Source organism: Neofelis nebulosa, chromosome 9 (assembly GCF_028018385.1).
Source record: "Neofelis nebulosa isolate mNeoNeb1 chromosome 9, mNeoNeb1.pri, whole genome shotgun sequence".
Taxonomy (NCBI): domain Eukaryota; kingdom Metazoa; phylum Chordata; class Mammalia; order Carnivora; family Felidae; genus Neofelis; species Neofelis nebulosa.
In genome coordinates, this window is record NC_080790.1 from 125,782,259 (window position 1) to 125,800,018 (window position 17,760).

Here is a 17,760-nt window from a genome sequence, read left to right on the forward strand (position 1 = left end):
AGTAAAGATCTAATGGATGACTGACTGACTGAACGAACGAGTGAATGACTGGCCCAAGGTCACAGGACCACAGTGGTGGACGGGACATCTGCACGGCCGGGCTTTGGGCGCTTTGCTCCAGCTGCCACCGTTGGCAGACACCTGCGCCGTTGGGTAAACAAAGGCAGGTGTTGGCAGGGGGCGGGGCGGCAGGTGTTGGCAGGGGGCGGGGCGGCAGGAGGAGTCCTCTCGGTCCTCCTCGGCCCCCCCCCACCGAGGCCCCGCCTCCGCCCCCCCCCCCCAGCTCCCCCCTCCAACGCCCGGCCGCCCGCAGCCCGCTCCCCGCCGCGCGGGGCGGAGGGCGCAGCGCGGGGCGGCCGTCGGGGCGCATGGACGGGCCCGGGGCGCGGGGCCCGCGGCGCCGCCATGAGGAAGCAGAGCGTGCGCACGGCCGCGCTCATCCTGTGCATCCTGTCCTACCTGCTGGTGGGCGCCGCGGTCTTCGACGCGCTCGAGTCCGAGGCGGAGCGCGGCCGCCAGCGGCTGCTGGCCCAGAAGCGCGGCGAGTTCCGGAGGAAGTACCGCTTCTCGGCCGAGGACTACCGCGAGCTGGAGCGCCTGGCGCTGCAGGCCGAGCCGCACCGCGCCGGCCGCCAGTGGAAGTTCGCCGGCTCCTTCTACTTCGCCATCACCGTCATCACCACCATCGGTGAGCGGGCCCCGCGGCGCCCCCCGCCCCGGGCTCGAACCCCTCCTCTGCCCCTGCCCCGGCCCGGTGGCTGTGGACCAGTCGTTTCAGCCGCCCTCCGCCGAAAGGGGACGGCGTCCCACGCGGGCGGGGCTGGGAGGAGTCGGGAGCTCAAGTTCGCCCAGAGGTGGCACGCGGGAGTGCTCGGGGGACGCCTCCAGGGGCCGGGAGACAGGTGGAGCGGGGCGAAGCGCGAGTGGCTGGAGACGGAGGCTTCCTTGCCTGGCTGCATCACACTAGCTGTGTGACCTCAGACAAGTTGCTTAACCTCTCTGAGCCTCCGTTTTCTCCTTTGTAAAATAGGGCTGCTAATAGGCCCTATCTCAGGACTGTACCGAGATAATTATTGTCAAGGAGATAATGTGTGCAGAAAGTTTTAGCGCAGGGCATGACACATACAAAGCACTAAAAAAGAGAGAGAGATTGATTTTTGTATTATAATTATTATGCCGTTACTCCATGACAATGGGATCTAGTCTGTCTTAGTCACTGCAGTGTACCCAGCCGAGCGCATAGTAGACACTCAATAAATATTTGTTGAAGGAATGACTGATTACCACAAGCTTTGGACCTCACCCTCGGGGATCCAGAGCAGTTTCTCTGCAGCATCTGGACCGTCAGTCGTTGCCATGGCTACCGTCTGGCTGGTACCTGCTGAGCAGAAGCCTGGGGAAGCAGGAAAGGAGAGAAGCAGGCTCTGCAGGGCTCCAGGCTGGGTGTCCGCTGCTTCTCGGGCCCCAGCTGTGGATGTCCAGGCACCCCCTAGAGCTTGGATCACCACTGTGGAAGCCTGAGCTTTGGAGAAAGTTTTTTCCTAATGCTCTTGGCGAACGAATGTGAGCTGTGGGTTAAAAGCCCGAGTTCTGCAATTACATAGCCCAGAGTTCTGTTCTCATCTCTGCTGCCTCCTGTCTGTCTTCTCTGGCAATTGAACGTACCTCCCGGAGTCCTGGTTTTCTCGACTGCAAATGCAGTGCTTGCTACCTCGCTGGGTGGTTGCCAGGTTTAAATGAGGTCAAGTGTGTAAAATGCTTGGCAAGGTGCCTGAGGCTAAATAGGCACTATTAATTGGTCATAATAACAATATAACAATTCATTGTTTGCCAGCTGTGGGCCCAGCTCCCACTCAGTCCATTATGACCCCTCCTGTGAACATGGGCACCCCTGCTTCCCTACCCAGGCTCAGCCCAAGACACTCCCTGTTGCCATGCCCAGTGGTGTGGGACCCCATCCACCTTTTCTGCCCTCCCCCACGTTATCTGGAAGGCTCACAGCTGGTTTTGGCCTTTTCTGTGGGCTGTTCCTCACTGGCACCTTGGGGAGCTGGGGGAAAGGGACCCAGTTTGGAAAGAGCTGGAGCTTTGCCTTTTCCGGCCACCTGGGGGCGCCAGCTGGGGCTGTGTGGTCCCGGCTGCAAAAGCCAGCCTTGCAGAGAGCCCAGCGCCAGAACCCAGGAGCTAGAGCTCTGCAAGAGGCACTGAGGCGCAATGGAGGAGAGTGGTTAATGGCTCAGGCCCTGTGATGTTTGGGCAGCTTCCTTGCTCTGAGCTTAGTTACCTTGTCTGCAAAAACGGGAGACTAATATTGCATACAGTAATTAGGAGGGTAAAATAAAATAATCTATGTAGAGTACCTAGCATGTTTAGTTATTATCATTGTTCGTTTCACTCTGTCAAAGCCTGACCTAGCCCCAACCAACTGGAAACAGCACTGCTTCGCATCTTACTGCTAAAAAGGTTCCCCTGTGTCGCACTCAGCACCCCCTTCAGTTTGATTTGATTATTGATGATGAGCATTATCGATATTAAACTTTCATTGGGCCTTTTGTCTGTGTCAGGCTCTGTGCAGGGCACTGGTGACTAGGGACACACAGAAGTGATTGGCAAGGTCTCTGGCCTCAAGGAGCTCACAGTCTCATGGGCGGAGCTCCCCCCCAAAACAGATAGGGGGCAAACTGATGGGGCCACGCAATAGAAATGTGCATGTGGAGCCACAGATCTTTAATAACATGTATTGTGTCGATATTCTGAATAAATGATGTGTGCACGCAGCATACACAAAAGGGTAGAGAATGAAAAGGAAGTCTCCCTCGCACCCTGTCCCTCAACCCATAAATCTCTTTCCCTGGGTCAAATACAGTTACTGGTTTTTTGTGCATCCTTCCACATATATTCTCTACCTGTGTGTTCCTTTAAAGCACACACACATATAGAGACATTAGGTTATACACACTGTTTTGTCTCACACTTTCTTTTTTCACTTAATATATTTTGGCGATTTTGAAAAAATCAATCCCTAAAAAGCTGTGTCATCTTTTTCTTGGCCGTATAGCAGCATTTCTCAACCCTAGCACTACTCACACGTCGGACCGGATAACTCTGTTGTGGAGGGAGGGCTGGCCTGTGCATCACAGGATGTTTAGCATCCCTGGCCTCTACGCACAAGATGCCAGGAGCACACAACCATCCCAGTTGTGACACCCAAAATGTCCCCAGACATTGCCAAATGTCCCCCTCAGGGGCGAAATGACCCTTGGTCGGAACCATTGCTGCGTAGGGCTCTGTCATTTGGTTGGCACCGTGATTTATTTCACCAGGCCCCTACCGGTGGACACTTAGGTTGCCTAGTTTTCACCACGAGCGACGATGCTTCCCTGATGCCCCCCATGCACACCTCACTTTGCACACACATGTATTTTGGAGGACTAACTTCCTAACTGTGGAAATGCACGGGCCAAGCGTTTGTGTGTTTACATTTTGGCAGATGGTGTCCGTTTGCTAGAGGGGGCACCTTCTTTGGACTTTTCCTGGGTTATGGGCCTCTGTGAGAATACCCTGAGAGCTTTCGCTCCTCTCTCCAGGAATGCTCGGTCCCTGGGGATGGCATGGTGGTCCAGGACTCCAGGAGGCCCACTCGTGTGTAGGTCCCCGACAGCAGTCGAGGGGACCTGATGAAGAATTACTACATCAGACTGAAGAAGTGCTTAGCGAGGGCTGGCTTGGAGCAGGATGTGGGAAGTCGTGGACTAGGGCAGCAGGGAAAGGGCTATCCAGGGGAGGAAAAAAACCATGAGAAGAGGCATGTGGAGGTGGGAATGCTGGTTGGGGGCACAACACGGGGTGGGGCTGGACAGGTGCGGGGTGGTAGGGGGAGTCAGATCACCAAGGAGCTCCGACACCAAGTGAGAACTGGTAGGTGCTTTACCCTGTGGGTCCTGGGGCACCATGGAAGATTTTGCTTGATGTTTAAATCAAGGCATTCTTCACACACGGTGAAACACACATTTTTCAGTGTAGCAGCCCTCGGCGAGTTCTCACGGGTGAGGACCTGTCCTGCAGCCACCACCGAGACTTAGCAGGCTCCCATCACCCCCAGATTTGTCATGCTCCTTTCTGGTTAACCCCCTCCTCCAACCACAACGACTGGCGACCGCAGATGTGCTCTCTGTCCCCATAGTTTTGCCAGAATGTTTCCAGAATGCCATTTCAATGGAACCATGGAGTGTGTAGTCTTTTGCGCTTGGCTTCTTTCGCTCCCCGTAATGCAGCTGAGACCCATCCTTTGTTGGCGCAGGTAACCCCAGTTCATTCCTTTCTGTTCCCGAACGGAATTGCATTGTACGCGCGTACCGCAGGTTGTTCCCCAGCCGAGGGACGCTGGGTTGTTTACAATTTGGGGCGGTTAGGGATAGCCACACAAGGTTTCAAAGGCGGGGAATGACCTAGTTAGAAGCAGCAATTCAAGACGCTGCGCAGGCTCCGGGGGGCAGGGGAGGGAGCCCGGACAGGGCGGCTGCGGCCGGTGCTCACCATCCCTCCCCTCCGCTCTCCCTGCAGGGTACGGCCACGCCGCGCCGGGCACGGACTCGGGCAAGGTCTTCTGCATGTTCTATGCGCTCCTGGGCATCCCCCTGACGCTGGTCACCTTCCAGAGCCTGGGCGAGCGCCTGAACGCGCTGGTGCGGCGCCTCCTGCTGGCGGCCAAGCGCTGCCTGGGCCTGCGGCGGCCGCGCGTGTCCACCGAGAACATGGTGGTGGCCGGGCTGCTGGTGTGCGCCGCCACCCTGGCCCTCGGGGCCGCCGCCTTCGCGCACTTCGAGGGCTGGACCTTCTTCCACGCCTACTACTACTGCTTCATCACCCTCACCACCATCGGCTTCGGTGACTTCGTGGCGCTGCAGAGAGACGAGGCGCTTCAGAGGAAGCCGCCCTACGTGGCCTTCAGCTTCCTCTACATCCTCCTGGGGCTCACGGTCATCGGCGCCTTCCTCAACCTCGTGGTCCTGCGCTTTCTGGCGGCCAGCACCGACGCGCCCGAGCGCGCCACCCGCCGCGCCAGCCCGCTCCGCCTGGGGGCGCCCGAGAGCCGCGGCCGCCCTCCGCCCCGCTGCCCTGCCCGCGCCGGGGGCTCCGCCTCCATCTCGTCCCGCGTGCACCGGCTGCAGCTGGGAGCCCGCGACAACCTGGCCTTCTCACCCCCCTCGAGCCCTGGGGCTGTGGGCGGCGGCACGGTGGGCAGGCCCCCGGCCCGGCGGAAGTCCATCTGACAGCCCTGTCCCGGGCCCCGGAGGGTGGGGGTTGGGGGAGGTCGAGAGAACAGGAGGGGCTAGGGTCACCTGTCAGGGCATGCTCCCCAGAGCTTGGAGAGGGTAGAGGGGCTGTGGCCTCAGGGCCGTCTTCTGCCACGAGCAGTGTGTCTTTCCCTTCTGTGGCCAGCCCCTCCCTCCTCTCCAAAAATCCATTAAAGCCGCACCTTAAGCACAAGCACGTCCTGTAGGTGCAAATCCCCGTGGTCCGAACTGTTTTAGGAAGGCGCGGCCACATCAGCCACCCAGGAGAGGCTCTCCACAGGCCCGTGTCATCAGCTAGCCCTCCCGAGTGGAAACAGGTGGCTGTTTCTCTGCTGAGAGAGGAGGCAGGTTTTCCGTGTTGTAAGGGAAAATACGGGACTTTCAACCCTGGGAGGCAGGCAGTGAGGCCAGCTGCTCACACCAGGAGAGGCATGGGGATCAGATGCACTGAAGGGAAACAGCTCCTGTCCCCGAGTGGAGGGGCGGACAAATCTGCATTATTTAAATGATCGCTCATCCTCTTGCTCAATGTGTAGAGTGGAATTGACCCCCGTGTGAATGAAACACACCCTCCGCCCAAAACCCCCCCATGTCCTTTGTCCTTGGCGAGCGCCATCCGAGGACGAGGGGGGCCTTGTTGACACCCACCACATCACTGGAGCACCTGGACGCAGTCAAATGCTGTGGGAAGACCCCTCTTCTGGAAGCCGTGAGATCTGGGTCCTGCCAACTGCCCTCAGCGTGACCTTGGGGAATGTCATCCCCTACCTGGGCCTCAGTTTCCACATCTGTAATGACTGAGTTCACCTGGAATCCTGTCCCCACCCCCGCCCCCTGCATCTCTGGAAGGGTTCCTGGGATGCACCCTGCCCCCTAAGGTGTCGGTGGCATCCTGCAGTGCTCGGCTTCCTCAAACACCAACTACCCGTGGCTTCCCAGATAGAACTCTCAACACAAAGCAGAGTGAGCCAGGTTAGAAAAGCCAAAAACTTTAATTTTCAACATGAGCTACATGGTCATGAACACAATGCAACGTGACCCACTCCAACCCAGGGGCCCCGGAAACCCTCCCTCCCCAAAGTCCCGAGTGGCTCCTGCTCCCAGAGGGGGAGTGAGAGAAAAGTGGGTGGATGGAGAGGCCCCCAGCCTGAGGACCCGGGGTCCGGCCTCCCAGCCACCCCCTTCGGAGGCAGGCATAGAATGAAAGGGCTCCAGATGCGATGCCTGAGGCCCCGGGTTCAAGTCTCCACTTTGCCCTCACAGAAGCTAGGAGTACATGGGCACAGTCAGCCTCCCCCACAGGGTTTGAGTCCGATGCGCTCATGGACATGGCAGCCTTCTGTCCACTCTGAGGCGCCGCTATACAGACAAGGGGCCCTCCCACAGAGCCAGGGGAATCACTGCGGGGGAACGGGAGAGGGCTCGGTCCCCTGGGCCGGGCACAGTGCTGCTGCTCAATAAATAAATGCAGGTGGCCTTGCCTGACGCAACAGCTGTGCTCCAAAGGGAGGGGGGCTCAGCGCCGCTTCTGAACACCGAAGTGCGCCCAGGAGCTCCTGGTTTAAGGAACCGGATGGTGAATCAGCTCGTAAAGTACGTAGCCACCCCCTAAGCTATCTGCTTCACCTCCTCTTAGAGCTCTGAGCTGTGGGAGAACTGAGTTCCAGTCCGGACCCCGCCGGGAACCCACAGTGGGACCTTAGCCGGTACTTTCCCTCCCAGGGCCTCAGCTTCCTCCTCCGTAAAGTGGGCTGACAATACACGCCCCCTCTACCCCCCAGGGGCTCTTGTGAACGTAAAAGCACTTGGAAAGCAAAAGTTTGAAAAGCACTACGGGAAGGTCAGATCTTGTTACATCGGAAAGTTTTGTGAGGCTTTCCTTAAGATGACGTGTGTCACAGCCGTCTCACTCCCACACAGCCCCCGGGCGGGAACCGGCACTTACCTCCCTCAGGTTGGTCCTACGGGGGTTCTGACCCACCCTCAGCAGGAACCCCTACCCAGACACAGAGGTCTGGACCAAATGCTGGGCACCCTCAGTCCGCTGGGCCAGACCCCAGGGCAGCTAGGGCTCTATGGTAACTCTCTCCGCCAAACCGGGGTCCGCAGAGATGGAACCAAGCAGGGCCCTGTGGCCCAGGGCTGAAAGGCCACAAATGCTTATCATGGCAGACATGCCTGGGCAGTAGCTTCCGGTCCCATGGAGGGAAGCACAACAGAGCCCCATCACGCATCTGCTGAGGGGTCTTGGCCAAGTCACTTCCTGACTCTGGGCCTTAGTTTCCTCCCCTCTCAGATGGGCTACAATTTGCTCTTCCCATCTTTTCTGGGAGGCTCTATGGAGAGAAGGGAGGAAGAAGTGTCGCGGGCAACGGTGGCCCCACCTGGCCCTGCTCTGGTTCCAGCTCAGCCTCGGGTGGGAGGAGGCCAGGATGGAGGCGCCACCGAACTCACAGGTGACCCCAGAGGCGAGTGTTCCCCTCGCCAGGCCTCAGTCTTCATCAGTAAAATGGACTTCATGAATGGTCCCAAAGGTCTGTTCCCAGCTGTATGGAAAGTGGACTCTGGAGAAGGGAAGTGGAGAAGACTCCCTCCCACAGTATCCCTGCATGTGACTTTTGGCCCAGAGATTGAAAAAAGAATCAGCCCCTCTATAAACCCTAGCCTCCCACTCCCAAATCCCACAATTCCACCTCTCTGCTCCTCTCCAGATGGAGCTTGAGCTGGCAAGGATCAGACAGCAGTAGTGACAGGCTGGCCTTGAAGGTTCCCCAAAGCTAATACTGAGAATAGTCACCCCCTCCCCAAACCCCCATCTCTTGGTGAGGACAGACAGTGGTTCCGCACCAAATGGTCAGAGCGCCCTTGGAAGCGGGGCACGTGCTCACAACAATGATACGAAGAAACAGGGCTCCAGCCCCCACCCCACCCCACCAGGAGGTGAACTGAGATTTCACAGAACAAACAAGAAAGTCACTGAGGGGGGCCCTCGGTGACCACCCCCAGGATGTTGTTATTGCTTTGGAGCGTGCTCTCTCCCTTTATAAAGGCTGTGCAGACACCAGAGGGTAGGCTCGGGCTGGGGGGCTCCGAGCCCTCTCTCCCTCTGTTTGGGACAGCCTGGCTCTGCCCCGTCTTTGAAAAGCTACCCCTGAACAACCAGAGCAGTGACGGCTGGAGAGAGAAGGCGCTCTCCTGGCTCAAAATATTCCAAATGGTGAGTAATAAACGAACAGCAGAGAAATCACACTGGTTAAAAAAAACAAACAGGGGAGGGGCTGATTCTGGGCCTCAGATTAGAGGCCACCCAGAGCCCTGCTGCCTCCTGCCCCAGCCTTGGGATTCCACCCAGCACAATCCCAGTAAGCTCGGAAGAGCTCATCGATAAAAGAAAGGGGCATCTCTGTCTCCCCTTCCCAGTGCAGCATGGGAAGCTCTATGGAGGCGATATAACTCATCCGGGACTTTAAAGGCTCCCCAGGGCTTAAGGAGGCAGAGGGGAGGGGAGGGAAGGATAGAGGAGGAGAGGGATTCCAGGTGGAAGAAATTGCCAGATCAATAGCCTAGAGTGAGGCCAAGGACAAGGCAGGGCTGAACACAGCTGGGCATCCTCGGTGGAAAATGACCTCCTCCAATGGAGCCCAGGCCTCTCCACCAAGGCCCACAACCCTCAGGAGTGCTTCACAAATAAAACCAGTACCAAGGATAAGACGTCAGAACATCTGAGTATAAGGGGCAGCTCCAGCTACAACCAGGTCAGAGGGGTGGGGAGGGAGGAGGAGGGGCGAGAAGAGGAAGAAGGGCTGGCCTCCCATGAATCAGGCTCCAGGCTCAGACCCAGACCAGTGAGGAGACAGCCGCCTCCTGGAATGTTCTGGTGTGCCTCCTCTCTACCCATCCTGGAACTCTGTAAAGACTATATGCAAGCTAAGAAGAGGCCCCAGGGCTTGGAACGCTAACTCTACCCAGCTAACCTGGACTACGCCCTACACAGCAGGGACTGGGTAATGAGGGGTGGTGGGCTGCTGGGTGCCTCCCAGGGGAGGTGGCAGAAATGTGCTTCTATAAAGAGGGGCCAGCCTGTGTCCTCCCAGCATGCAAAAGGGCTTCCGTGGGCCTCGGGGAGGGCCGGGCCAGGAAGGCAGCTACCCAGGCTTGCTTGAGAAGGAATCTCCTGATTCTTACACTCATGAGCCAAGGTAGTTGAGGCAGGGGCAGTGGGTTCTGCCCTTAGTACAGGATGGTTTGTTTAAAAAGACTAAAATAGGGAAGCTCTGTTGCCTCCCCAGACCCCTAGCCTGGAGGCAGAGGGGTAGACAAGAAGACCTTTGACCTCACCCAACGAGGAGGGATTCTCCTATGTGGGAAACCCTTGCCTTGGCACCACTGGTCCCAACCCCAACTTTGCTTAGACTCCCTCTCCAATCCAGCGTCCCCAAATTCAGAGACGGTGAGCTCCCTGGACTTGGGGTTCTCGAAAATCAGGGTCCCGTGGCTCCTTCACCAAAACACAGACGACCCAGTTCTTTCCAGTCCATTTCCACACTATCTCGTTGCAATCCCACGGAGCTAGGCACCCTGGGGGTCTGTGCCAGGTCCAGGGCACTGCCTCCTCTCCTTTGGCCCCTGCTGGACCCCAATTCCTAGAGCCACCGGAAGAGGGGCAGGCAGGAAGGGACAGACAGATGGACTCGGACAGGCTGCGGCAAAGCTCCTTCCACGGGCAGGCGGAGGGAGGCCGAGCTCCTCGTCATGTGGGAGGCTCTGGACCCCCCGGAGCTGGCTCCGGATCCTTGCAAAGCTGCCCCATCAGCTCTGGGGCAGGAGTAGCTGCCTGAACCCGGTGCCGCAGGAAAGACACTTGCTGGTAATTGGCACCATGGAGATGGCCGCTGGGTTCTGGACTTGGCTCCGGGCAGCGAGCTTCCGAGGAGGCAAAAAGGGGGAGCAGTCGGACAGTGTCTGGGACAGGAGGATGGTATGCTCTGCCACCTCAGTCTTTCCTTTCTCCGGATTGCAGCCACATCCACCAGGTCAAGAACCGGCCAAGTCAAAAGTGCAGCCAATCCCGTTGGGAGAGGGAAGGTCTTAGGGAGTAGGAGGCAAAAAGGGGGTGAGGAGGGGCCCTGGGGGTCAGGTCTCCCCGTTCTGCTTCCCCACTGTAGGGGAGAACCCCCTCCTCCTCTGTTCAATGTGCCCCTGGGCCTGGGGTCCCAGGTTGGGGCTGGGCATTCTCCAGGCCTTCTCGGGGAGCCCCTCCCCACCCCGGCCCTAAGATCGCTCGCCACAGGGGCCCACGGTGCTCTCGAGGGACAACTGGGACGCCTGCCGGAGCAGGGGGCCCGCGGCTGGGTCCACCATGGAGGAGGTGGGGAAGAGCTTGTACCAGCCCACGGCCAGGGTGGTCAAGTCCAGCTCCTCCAGTAGCACTCGGGCCACACCCATGAACTGCTTCCGCTCCATGCGCCCATAGTTCCCCCACACGATCACCTGCGGGGCGAGAGACACGGCGGTTCAAATCTTGCCATTCACGGGCCCAGAACCAGAACTCAGGTCACCCTCATGCCCACTTCACCTCTGAGTCCTGTAGATGCTCCCGCCTTAAAATTGCTCAAGCCTGGGGTGCCTGGGGGAGCTCAGTCGGTTAAGCATCCGACTTCAGCTCAGGTCATGATCTCAGGGTTCATGAGTTTAAGCCCCGCGTCGGGCTCTGTGCTGACAGCTCAGAGCCTGGAGCCTGCTTGGGATTCTGTGTCTCCCTCTCTCTCTCTCTCTGCCCCTTCCCCACCTGCACGCTCTCTCTCTCAAGAATAAACAAACATCTAACTCTCTCCCATCTAACTCTCTCCATTCCACCCTCCACACCCTCCACCTTTGAAGCTGAGCCTTGAGGGCTGGCCCTACAATGTGAGTCCCCTGCCTGGTACCCTCCCCCTGCAATCCCCACCAGGCCCTCCGCTTCCAGATTCTTGGAAACCCCCCATGAGAAACAAAACAAAGTTTTAAAAGTGGCTGATGGATGTGTGGTATACAAGCTAGCCTCCTTCCTTTTTCCAACAGACTCTTTTCTGTAGTGCCTGCCCCATTTCTTGGTCACCACTCTCCCTTGGAGCAGCTAGTCGGGTGGTTTCTGTGGCTGCAGGACCCTCATTTGCTCTTCTGGAGCTCAGGGTCTAACTCTGTCCCCTTTGGGGTTAGCCCACAAAGGTGGGTTGGCTCAGTCACTCCGTGGAGCCCGCTGACTCTAATGCACAGCCTCTGGGGTCAGACACAGGTGGGTTCAAATCCCAGTCCTGGCTGGGTGGTTTGGGTTAAGTCATCCAACCTCACGGGCTCTCAGAGTGGTTTCTAAGTGAAATTATCCCCAGTTTCCCTCGCAGGCAAGGATCAAAGGAGTGGACGTCCAAGCTCACTATGAACTGTCAGCTGCTTCTCGAGCACACAGGGCAAGATGACAACAGCGTGAGCCACTACTGCATATGGTGTTGGACGCTGCTCCAAGGCTCCATTGGCCTTAGATTCAACCCTCCCAACAACCCTACAAAATGTTTTGATTTCACAGCTGTTTCAACTGAGCCTCAGAGAAGTTCAATCATGTGCCTGAGATGGTTCACCTGACCAGTCTTCGATGCTCCTTGGGCAGCTGATCAGAAGTCCACCTCTGGTGCATGGATGGATTCATTTTAAACTGGGGTTATGGGCTGAACTGTGTTCCCCCAAAATTCATACTGAAGCCCTAACCCCCCAGAATGTGACTGTATTTGGGAAGAGAGTCAAATGAGGCCACAATCCCATCCGACTGGTATAAGAAGAGGAGATTAGGACACGAAGAGAGCGAGAGAGCAGGGACGCGTGTGCACGAAAGCAAAAAGACCGCGTGAGGACACAGGGAGAAGGTGGCCTTTGCAAGCCAAGTAGAGAGGACTTGGAAGAAATGGAACCTACGATACCTTGAGCTTGAGCTTCTAGCCTCCAGGACCGCGAGAAATACATTTCTATTGTGTAAACTCTCCAATCTGTGGTACTTTGTTACGGCGGCCCTAGCAAACTAATTCAACTGGCATTCGGATCTCGCTCACGGGGCTGGTGGGTCTGTCCTGCTGTGACATCAGTCAGAGAGCTCACCAGCAAGGACCCCACTCAGATTTCTGTTTCCCCATCCCCTCCACATCCCAGACAGGGATGTTCTGTGGAGCTTCTCCAAAGATGCTCAGGCCAGAATGCTCTACCTTTGTCTACTGGACCAGATCTGGCCCATAGATGTTTTAAGTTGCATGTGAATGCCTCTAGACTAGAAGAGTTCTCCCAAACTTTTTTGACTAGTTTATACAGTAAGACATTTACATCATCACCCAGTGCATACAGGGGACTCCCAATTGAAGAAAGTCAGATAAGACCTGCCTAACTAAGAATGATCAATGTTTTCTTTCCTATTCTATTCTGTTAAACAAACAAACGAACAAACTTGTTGAGATTCGCTAAATGGATTTCATAGCTCGCTGATGGGTCTTAACCCTCAGGTTGAAAAATTCTGCCCTAGATAGGCCCTGGGCTTCCCAGTCTGGCCAAAGTCCCACTGTCTTGGCAAATTTGTAACACGCTGGCCCCACCCTCATTTGCTTTGCCTGCTCTGGTTAGAAGCAAAAAACTGAGGTACAAGCCAGAGGTGCCCAAGTGGTGACTCCAAGGCAGTGGGCATACGGTTCCTGCAGGCATCCAACCTGGGCCCTGCCAACACCCACGATGGGCAGCTATTTCTAGCTTAATGCCTGAGTCACCATTAGCACCCCCCTGATGGCCAGGGAACCAAACACCTCTCTGGATCCTCAACAGCTCCCAGTCTATTATCTTGTGCTCCAGGCCAAGCCCCCGGCTTCCAGAGGCTGTTCTGATAATGATTAATAATAACAAGAAGAACAATGCTGGCAGGCATTTGTGGGGCACTTACCATGGGCCGACCCTGCATTTTTCTTGCACAAGGCACCCATTTCGCTGTCACAATGTTATCTGTAGGTACTGTGAGCACCCCCATCTTATGCCCATCTTACAATAAAGAAGCTGAGGGTCAGAAAGGAACTTGTTCAAAATTGAATTGTGGAGCTCAGATCAACCACAGTGCCCTCCTTCCTCCAGGTGAGGCCCTCCAGAGACACCCCCCACACCGGGGTGCCCCCTCTCTCCCTCTGGAACTGCATACACAGACCTCGGGGCCCCTCACCTGCAGGACTTTGCCCTGGGGACTCTCAGGAAACAGCAGCACCTGGTTATACAGCGGGTCCAGCGACTTGCGAGCAACTTTGGTCTTCTTCTTGGCAATGCAGACGCCGTTCTCCAGCAAGTAGGCCTTGATGTAGGCCGCTGAGGACAGAGACCGGCGGGATGAGTTCGAATCTGGCCCTCAAATGGTGGGCAAATGGCACAGTAGGGGGAGGCTCCCCACCCACTGCTGGGGGCCAGATGGCCTCATGGGGTTTGGGGAGGCAGCTGCAGGGGTAAGTGTGGTGGTAGGTGTGAGTGACAGGGTGCAGCTGGGGTTGGGTGGGGCCTACTCCCCCTCCTTGGGTGATCCTACCTGCCCCCTCCCTGCCTTTGCTCACTCTGTACTTACCTGTTTCCTCCCTTAGTCCCTGATTTGCTCACCCCTTCCCTGGCTTACCCCTTCATCACTGACACATTCACTCAATAAATGTTTGCTAAGCACCTACTTACTGTGTGCCAAGCACCTAGGCATGGGGGTATAGCCATAAACAGGTAAGATGGTCCTTGTCCTCCAGAAGCTCAAACCAGTGGGGAAGACCAGTAAGGTCAACTGACAATCTCCAGTGGTTCTCAGAACAAACTCAAAACCACTATCCCATGTGAGTCACTGGAGTTGGGACAAGGGAGTCCTCTGTAGTTGGGCCCAATTTTCTCTCTTCTAGACCCAGAAACCCTTCAGGGCCTCCCCGCCGACCTCCACCCCTGCCTTGTAGAAGGAAGGGCAGCCCCACACCTGGCAGTGTCTTGGAGCCTGGCTTGGCCGTCAGTCCCCGAGCCTGGATGATGTCCACTTCCAGCTGGCCATTCCGCTCCTGCAAGCCGATCTCCACGTCCCCTGCAAGGGGCCCCAAAGCACGGGACTGGGAAGTGGCTTAGAAGCTCGCCCAGGGGCTCAGCCTCTCGTCTCTACTTAGGGATGAAGCCCCCCCCTTCCCCTGCTCCCACCCAAAACAAGACCAGAAACCACTCCAACATGAGGCTCTGCTGAGCCTGTGGGTGCAGACTAGGCTCTAGGCTGGGTGCTCGGTGGATGGAGCCAAGCGGGATGGGGACAAGGGGGAGAACGAGGGCTTGTGGTGCCCCCCATCAGGAATAAGTCTTGGGGCACTCACCCATCGGCGTGGTGGCCAGGGTCTGGCGGCCCACGAACTGCGCTGGCCCCATGCTGCCGAGGAAGTCACTGAACTGCGCGTCTGACGCCAGGCAAACTCCCCCATAGTTAAGGCTGCAAGAAGAAAAAAATGAGACAAAAACTAATGTTCCCAGGGGCTGACTGAGGACTCTGATGACTCAGGCAGTCACCTCCAGAACCTCCCTCATCCACGGGGATTCTGTCCACATCCATCACCCGGCCTCAGGCAGACCTCTGTCCTGTCTCTCCTTACTTCTTTCTATCTTCATGGCCCTCAAATCTCTACTTTGACTCCAAAATTCTAGGGCTTAGCATTTGTGTCTTGTACCATCCCCCCGCCTCTCCTCACCAACCCTCAGGTTTCACCTCCATGAAACAGGTGTGACCATATCTGCCTCCCGAGGTGGTTGTAAGAAGCATGGGAGGTGATGCTGGTCAGTGCCCGGCTCCCATGGTTTAGTGCCACAACACTGGTCCCGAGACCAGCAGCATGGCCCAGGAGCTAATGAGGAACAAACCTGCACCGCACTCTACTCCGACCTGCTGAATCCGTCTGCCTTTTAATGAGAGCCCCAGTAGACTCGTTTACACCTGACAACTCGAGACACACGGGAACAGGGGCTCGGCCTTGGAGGTCTGCCTTGGTTGCTGCTGCTCCAAGTTCACTGCGCCCTGTCTGTTGGGAATGAGACCGCAAATCTCCTTTGAAAACCCCCTCCCCAAGGAACCAACTCCCCTGGAGTGGAGCAGAGCAGGTTCAAGAGTCTGGGCGTGAGCTCCGCCTGGCCAATCAGCACATTCCTTCCCTTGGCTGTTTACTGGCTCAGAGACCTGCACGTGGCCCAATTCAGCCCACAAGAATCTGGTTAGGAGGCTTTCGACTGTGGGGAGTGAGAAGCTCTTTTTTCCCACCAGGCTTGAGCCTGAGACAGAAGACTGGAGCCATTGGCAGCTATCTTGCCGCCATCTGGGGTCCGTGAAGGAAGCCACCATACAGGTGGCATCGCACAAGCTCCTGGATCAAGTTCTGCCTAAAGCAGGATACTTCACCTCTTCCGTGGTTACATAAGTCAATAACGACTATTATTATTACAAATTATTACCTTTTTGCTTACGCCAATTTTAGCTAGTTTTTCCTCTCTCATCTCCGAAGTGGGAATAATAGTGTTCCCATTTCCTAGGTGTGAGATGAAGCACTGAGTACCATGCCTGACGTACCCTGTCACCTTCAGGAGCAAAGCGCGGGCAACCCACTTCCCCATGTGACCCTCACTCCGACCCCAGGATGTTGGTTCTTCATTTTACCACCATTATTCAGGTGAGGAAGCCCAGGTCCTGCTCGGCCTAGAGCCACGGAGCTCACAGGGCAGTCAGCACTTGACTACAACACTTCTGATGCCAATCTCGGGTGACTTCCCACCTGGGCAGGTCCCGAGGATAATAGTGAACTTTTAACAAGTGCCCACTGTGTGCCAGGTTTCACAGCAGCGGCCAGGGCGGTCTCTGAGCAGGAGGAGGAAAGCACCTTGGGGCCTGGAGGGTACTGCATGCTTGGTTCGCTGCACAGAGAGCAGACTCTCCAAAGCTCCCCCCTTGGGAAACCTGCTGGGCTCTCAGCCTTGAAGGAGCAGGAAGAGCTTCCAAGGAAGGTGGGGTTTTGAGATCCACCCTGCACGGGTGCCCCTTCCTGCTTCTGAACCACTCAGCCCACTAGTCTGTCTTTCCCGAGGGATGAGACCCTGTACACTGAGACCCCACCGTCTTGCTGGGGAAATGCATTGCTCCTGAAGAAATGTCCTAAAGAAGACAGTATCACAAGACACACCCAGTCCCCTGCCCACCCACTTCGGGTTGGGTACCTCAGTACCAAGGGCTTATTACTATGTGCCAGCACCCTTCCAGGCTCCAGGGCTTATTCAAGTCTTGTCCTCACGGGCCATATATTCTGGTGTGACTCATGCAGATTCTAGTGAAGCAGGTATGATTTTATTTAGCTAACATCAAGGACACTGAGGTTCAGTGCAGGAAAGCCACCTGCCCGAGTCACACAGTGAGAGGCTGGGAGAGGCAGGATTTGAACCTACATCTGCGGGTGGAAGACACACACTTAGCTCACTGCCACAGCACACGATAACCTCCCCTTGTCCAGGACTGGCCCCAGTACATGGAGTGGACTCCTGGAAGCCCGGTATGTGTTTCTTTCTTTCTTTAAAAATTTTTTTTTTAATTTTTATTTATTTTTGAGAGAGACAGAGACAGAATGCGAGTGGGGTTAGGGGCAGAGAGAGAGGGAGACACAGAATCCGAAGCAGATTCCAGGCTCCAAGCCGTCAGCACAGAGCCCGACGCAGGGCTCGAACTCACAAACCGTGAGATCATGACCTGAGCCAAAGTCAGACGTTCAACCAACTGAGCCACCCAGGCGCCCCTTTTCTTTCTTTCTTTCTTTCTTTCTTTCTTTCTTTCTTTCTTTCTTTCTTTCTTTCTTTCTTTCTTTCTTTCTTTTTCTTTCTTTCTTTTTAACATTCTTTTAAATATTTTCTTTTTATTTGACACAGAGAGAGAGAGAGAGAGAGAGAGAGAGAGAGAGAGAGAGAATGCAGGGGAGAGGGGCAGAAGGAGAGAGAAAGAAAGAATCCCAAGCAGGCTCCACGTCCAGCACAGGGCCCGACACTGGGCTCAATCCCACAACCCTGGGATCGTGACCTGAACCAAAATCAGAGTCGGACGCTCAATCAACTGAGCCCCCCATGTGCCCCAGTATGCATTTCTGAGTGCGGTGAATGTTGTTCTCATCTCTTCCTCCCGGACAGACAGCTCAATCCATTGCTCAGCCTTGTAACCAAGTGTGGCCAATGTGAACTGAAGGGATACAGGCCACTTCCAGGCCTAACCTATAAAAACCTCCCACATGCCATCTGTCCTGTGCCAGTCTAAGCCTATCGGTAGTAATGCCAAAGGCTAGTAATGCCAAAGGCTAGAAATGCCTGGGACACTCACCAGGAGCCGTGAGCTTCCCACAGACATCTCCCCTCTCCAAACCAATGTAACGACTGGACCAACCCTTGTCAT

The 17,760-nt window shown here is 56.2% G+C and overlaps 2 protein-coding genes across 3 annotated transcripts in view; one reads left to right on the forward strand and one right to left on the reverse strand.

Annotated features, from left to right (window-relative positions):
- The first annotated feature begins 314 nt into the window (after positions 1–314).
- On the forward strand, positions 315–5,822 carry KCNK15 (potassium two pore domain channel subfamily K member 15). Its single transcript, XM_058685738.1, has 2 exons — positions 315–688; positions 4,564–5,822. Exons 1-2 carry the CDS (start codon positions 406–408, stop codon positions 5,271–5,273), a joined length of 993 nt encoding a protein of 330 aa, XP_058541721.1. The 5' UTR covers positions 315–405; the 3' UTR covers positions 5,274–5,822.
- A 448-nt stretch (positions 5,823–6,270) lies between these two features.
- The window catches only part of RIMS4 (regulating synaptic membrane exocytosis 4), a 63,870-nt gene continuing 52,380 nt past the window's right edge, over positions 6,271–17,760 (reverse strand). For both annotated transcript variants that reach the window (XM_058685740.1, XM_058685739.1), the window contains exons 3-6: positions 14,669–14,781; positions 14,290–14,391; positions 13,516–13,655; positions 6,271–10,787 (exon numbers count right to left, since the gene is read on the reverse strand). In XM_058685740.1, coding sequence (XP_058541723.1) covers positions 10,569–10,787; positions 13,516–13,655; positions 14,290–14,391; positions 14,669–14,781 — 574 coding nt within the window. In that variant the 3' untranslated portion in view covers positions 6,271–10,568. The remainder of the gene's footprint in view (positions 10,788–13,515; positions 13,656–14,289; positions 14,392–14,668; positions 14,782–17,760) is intronic.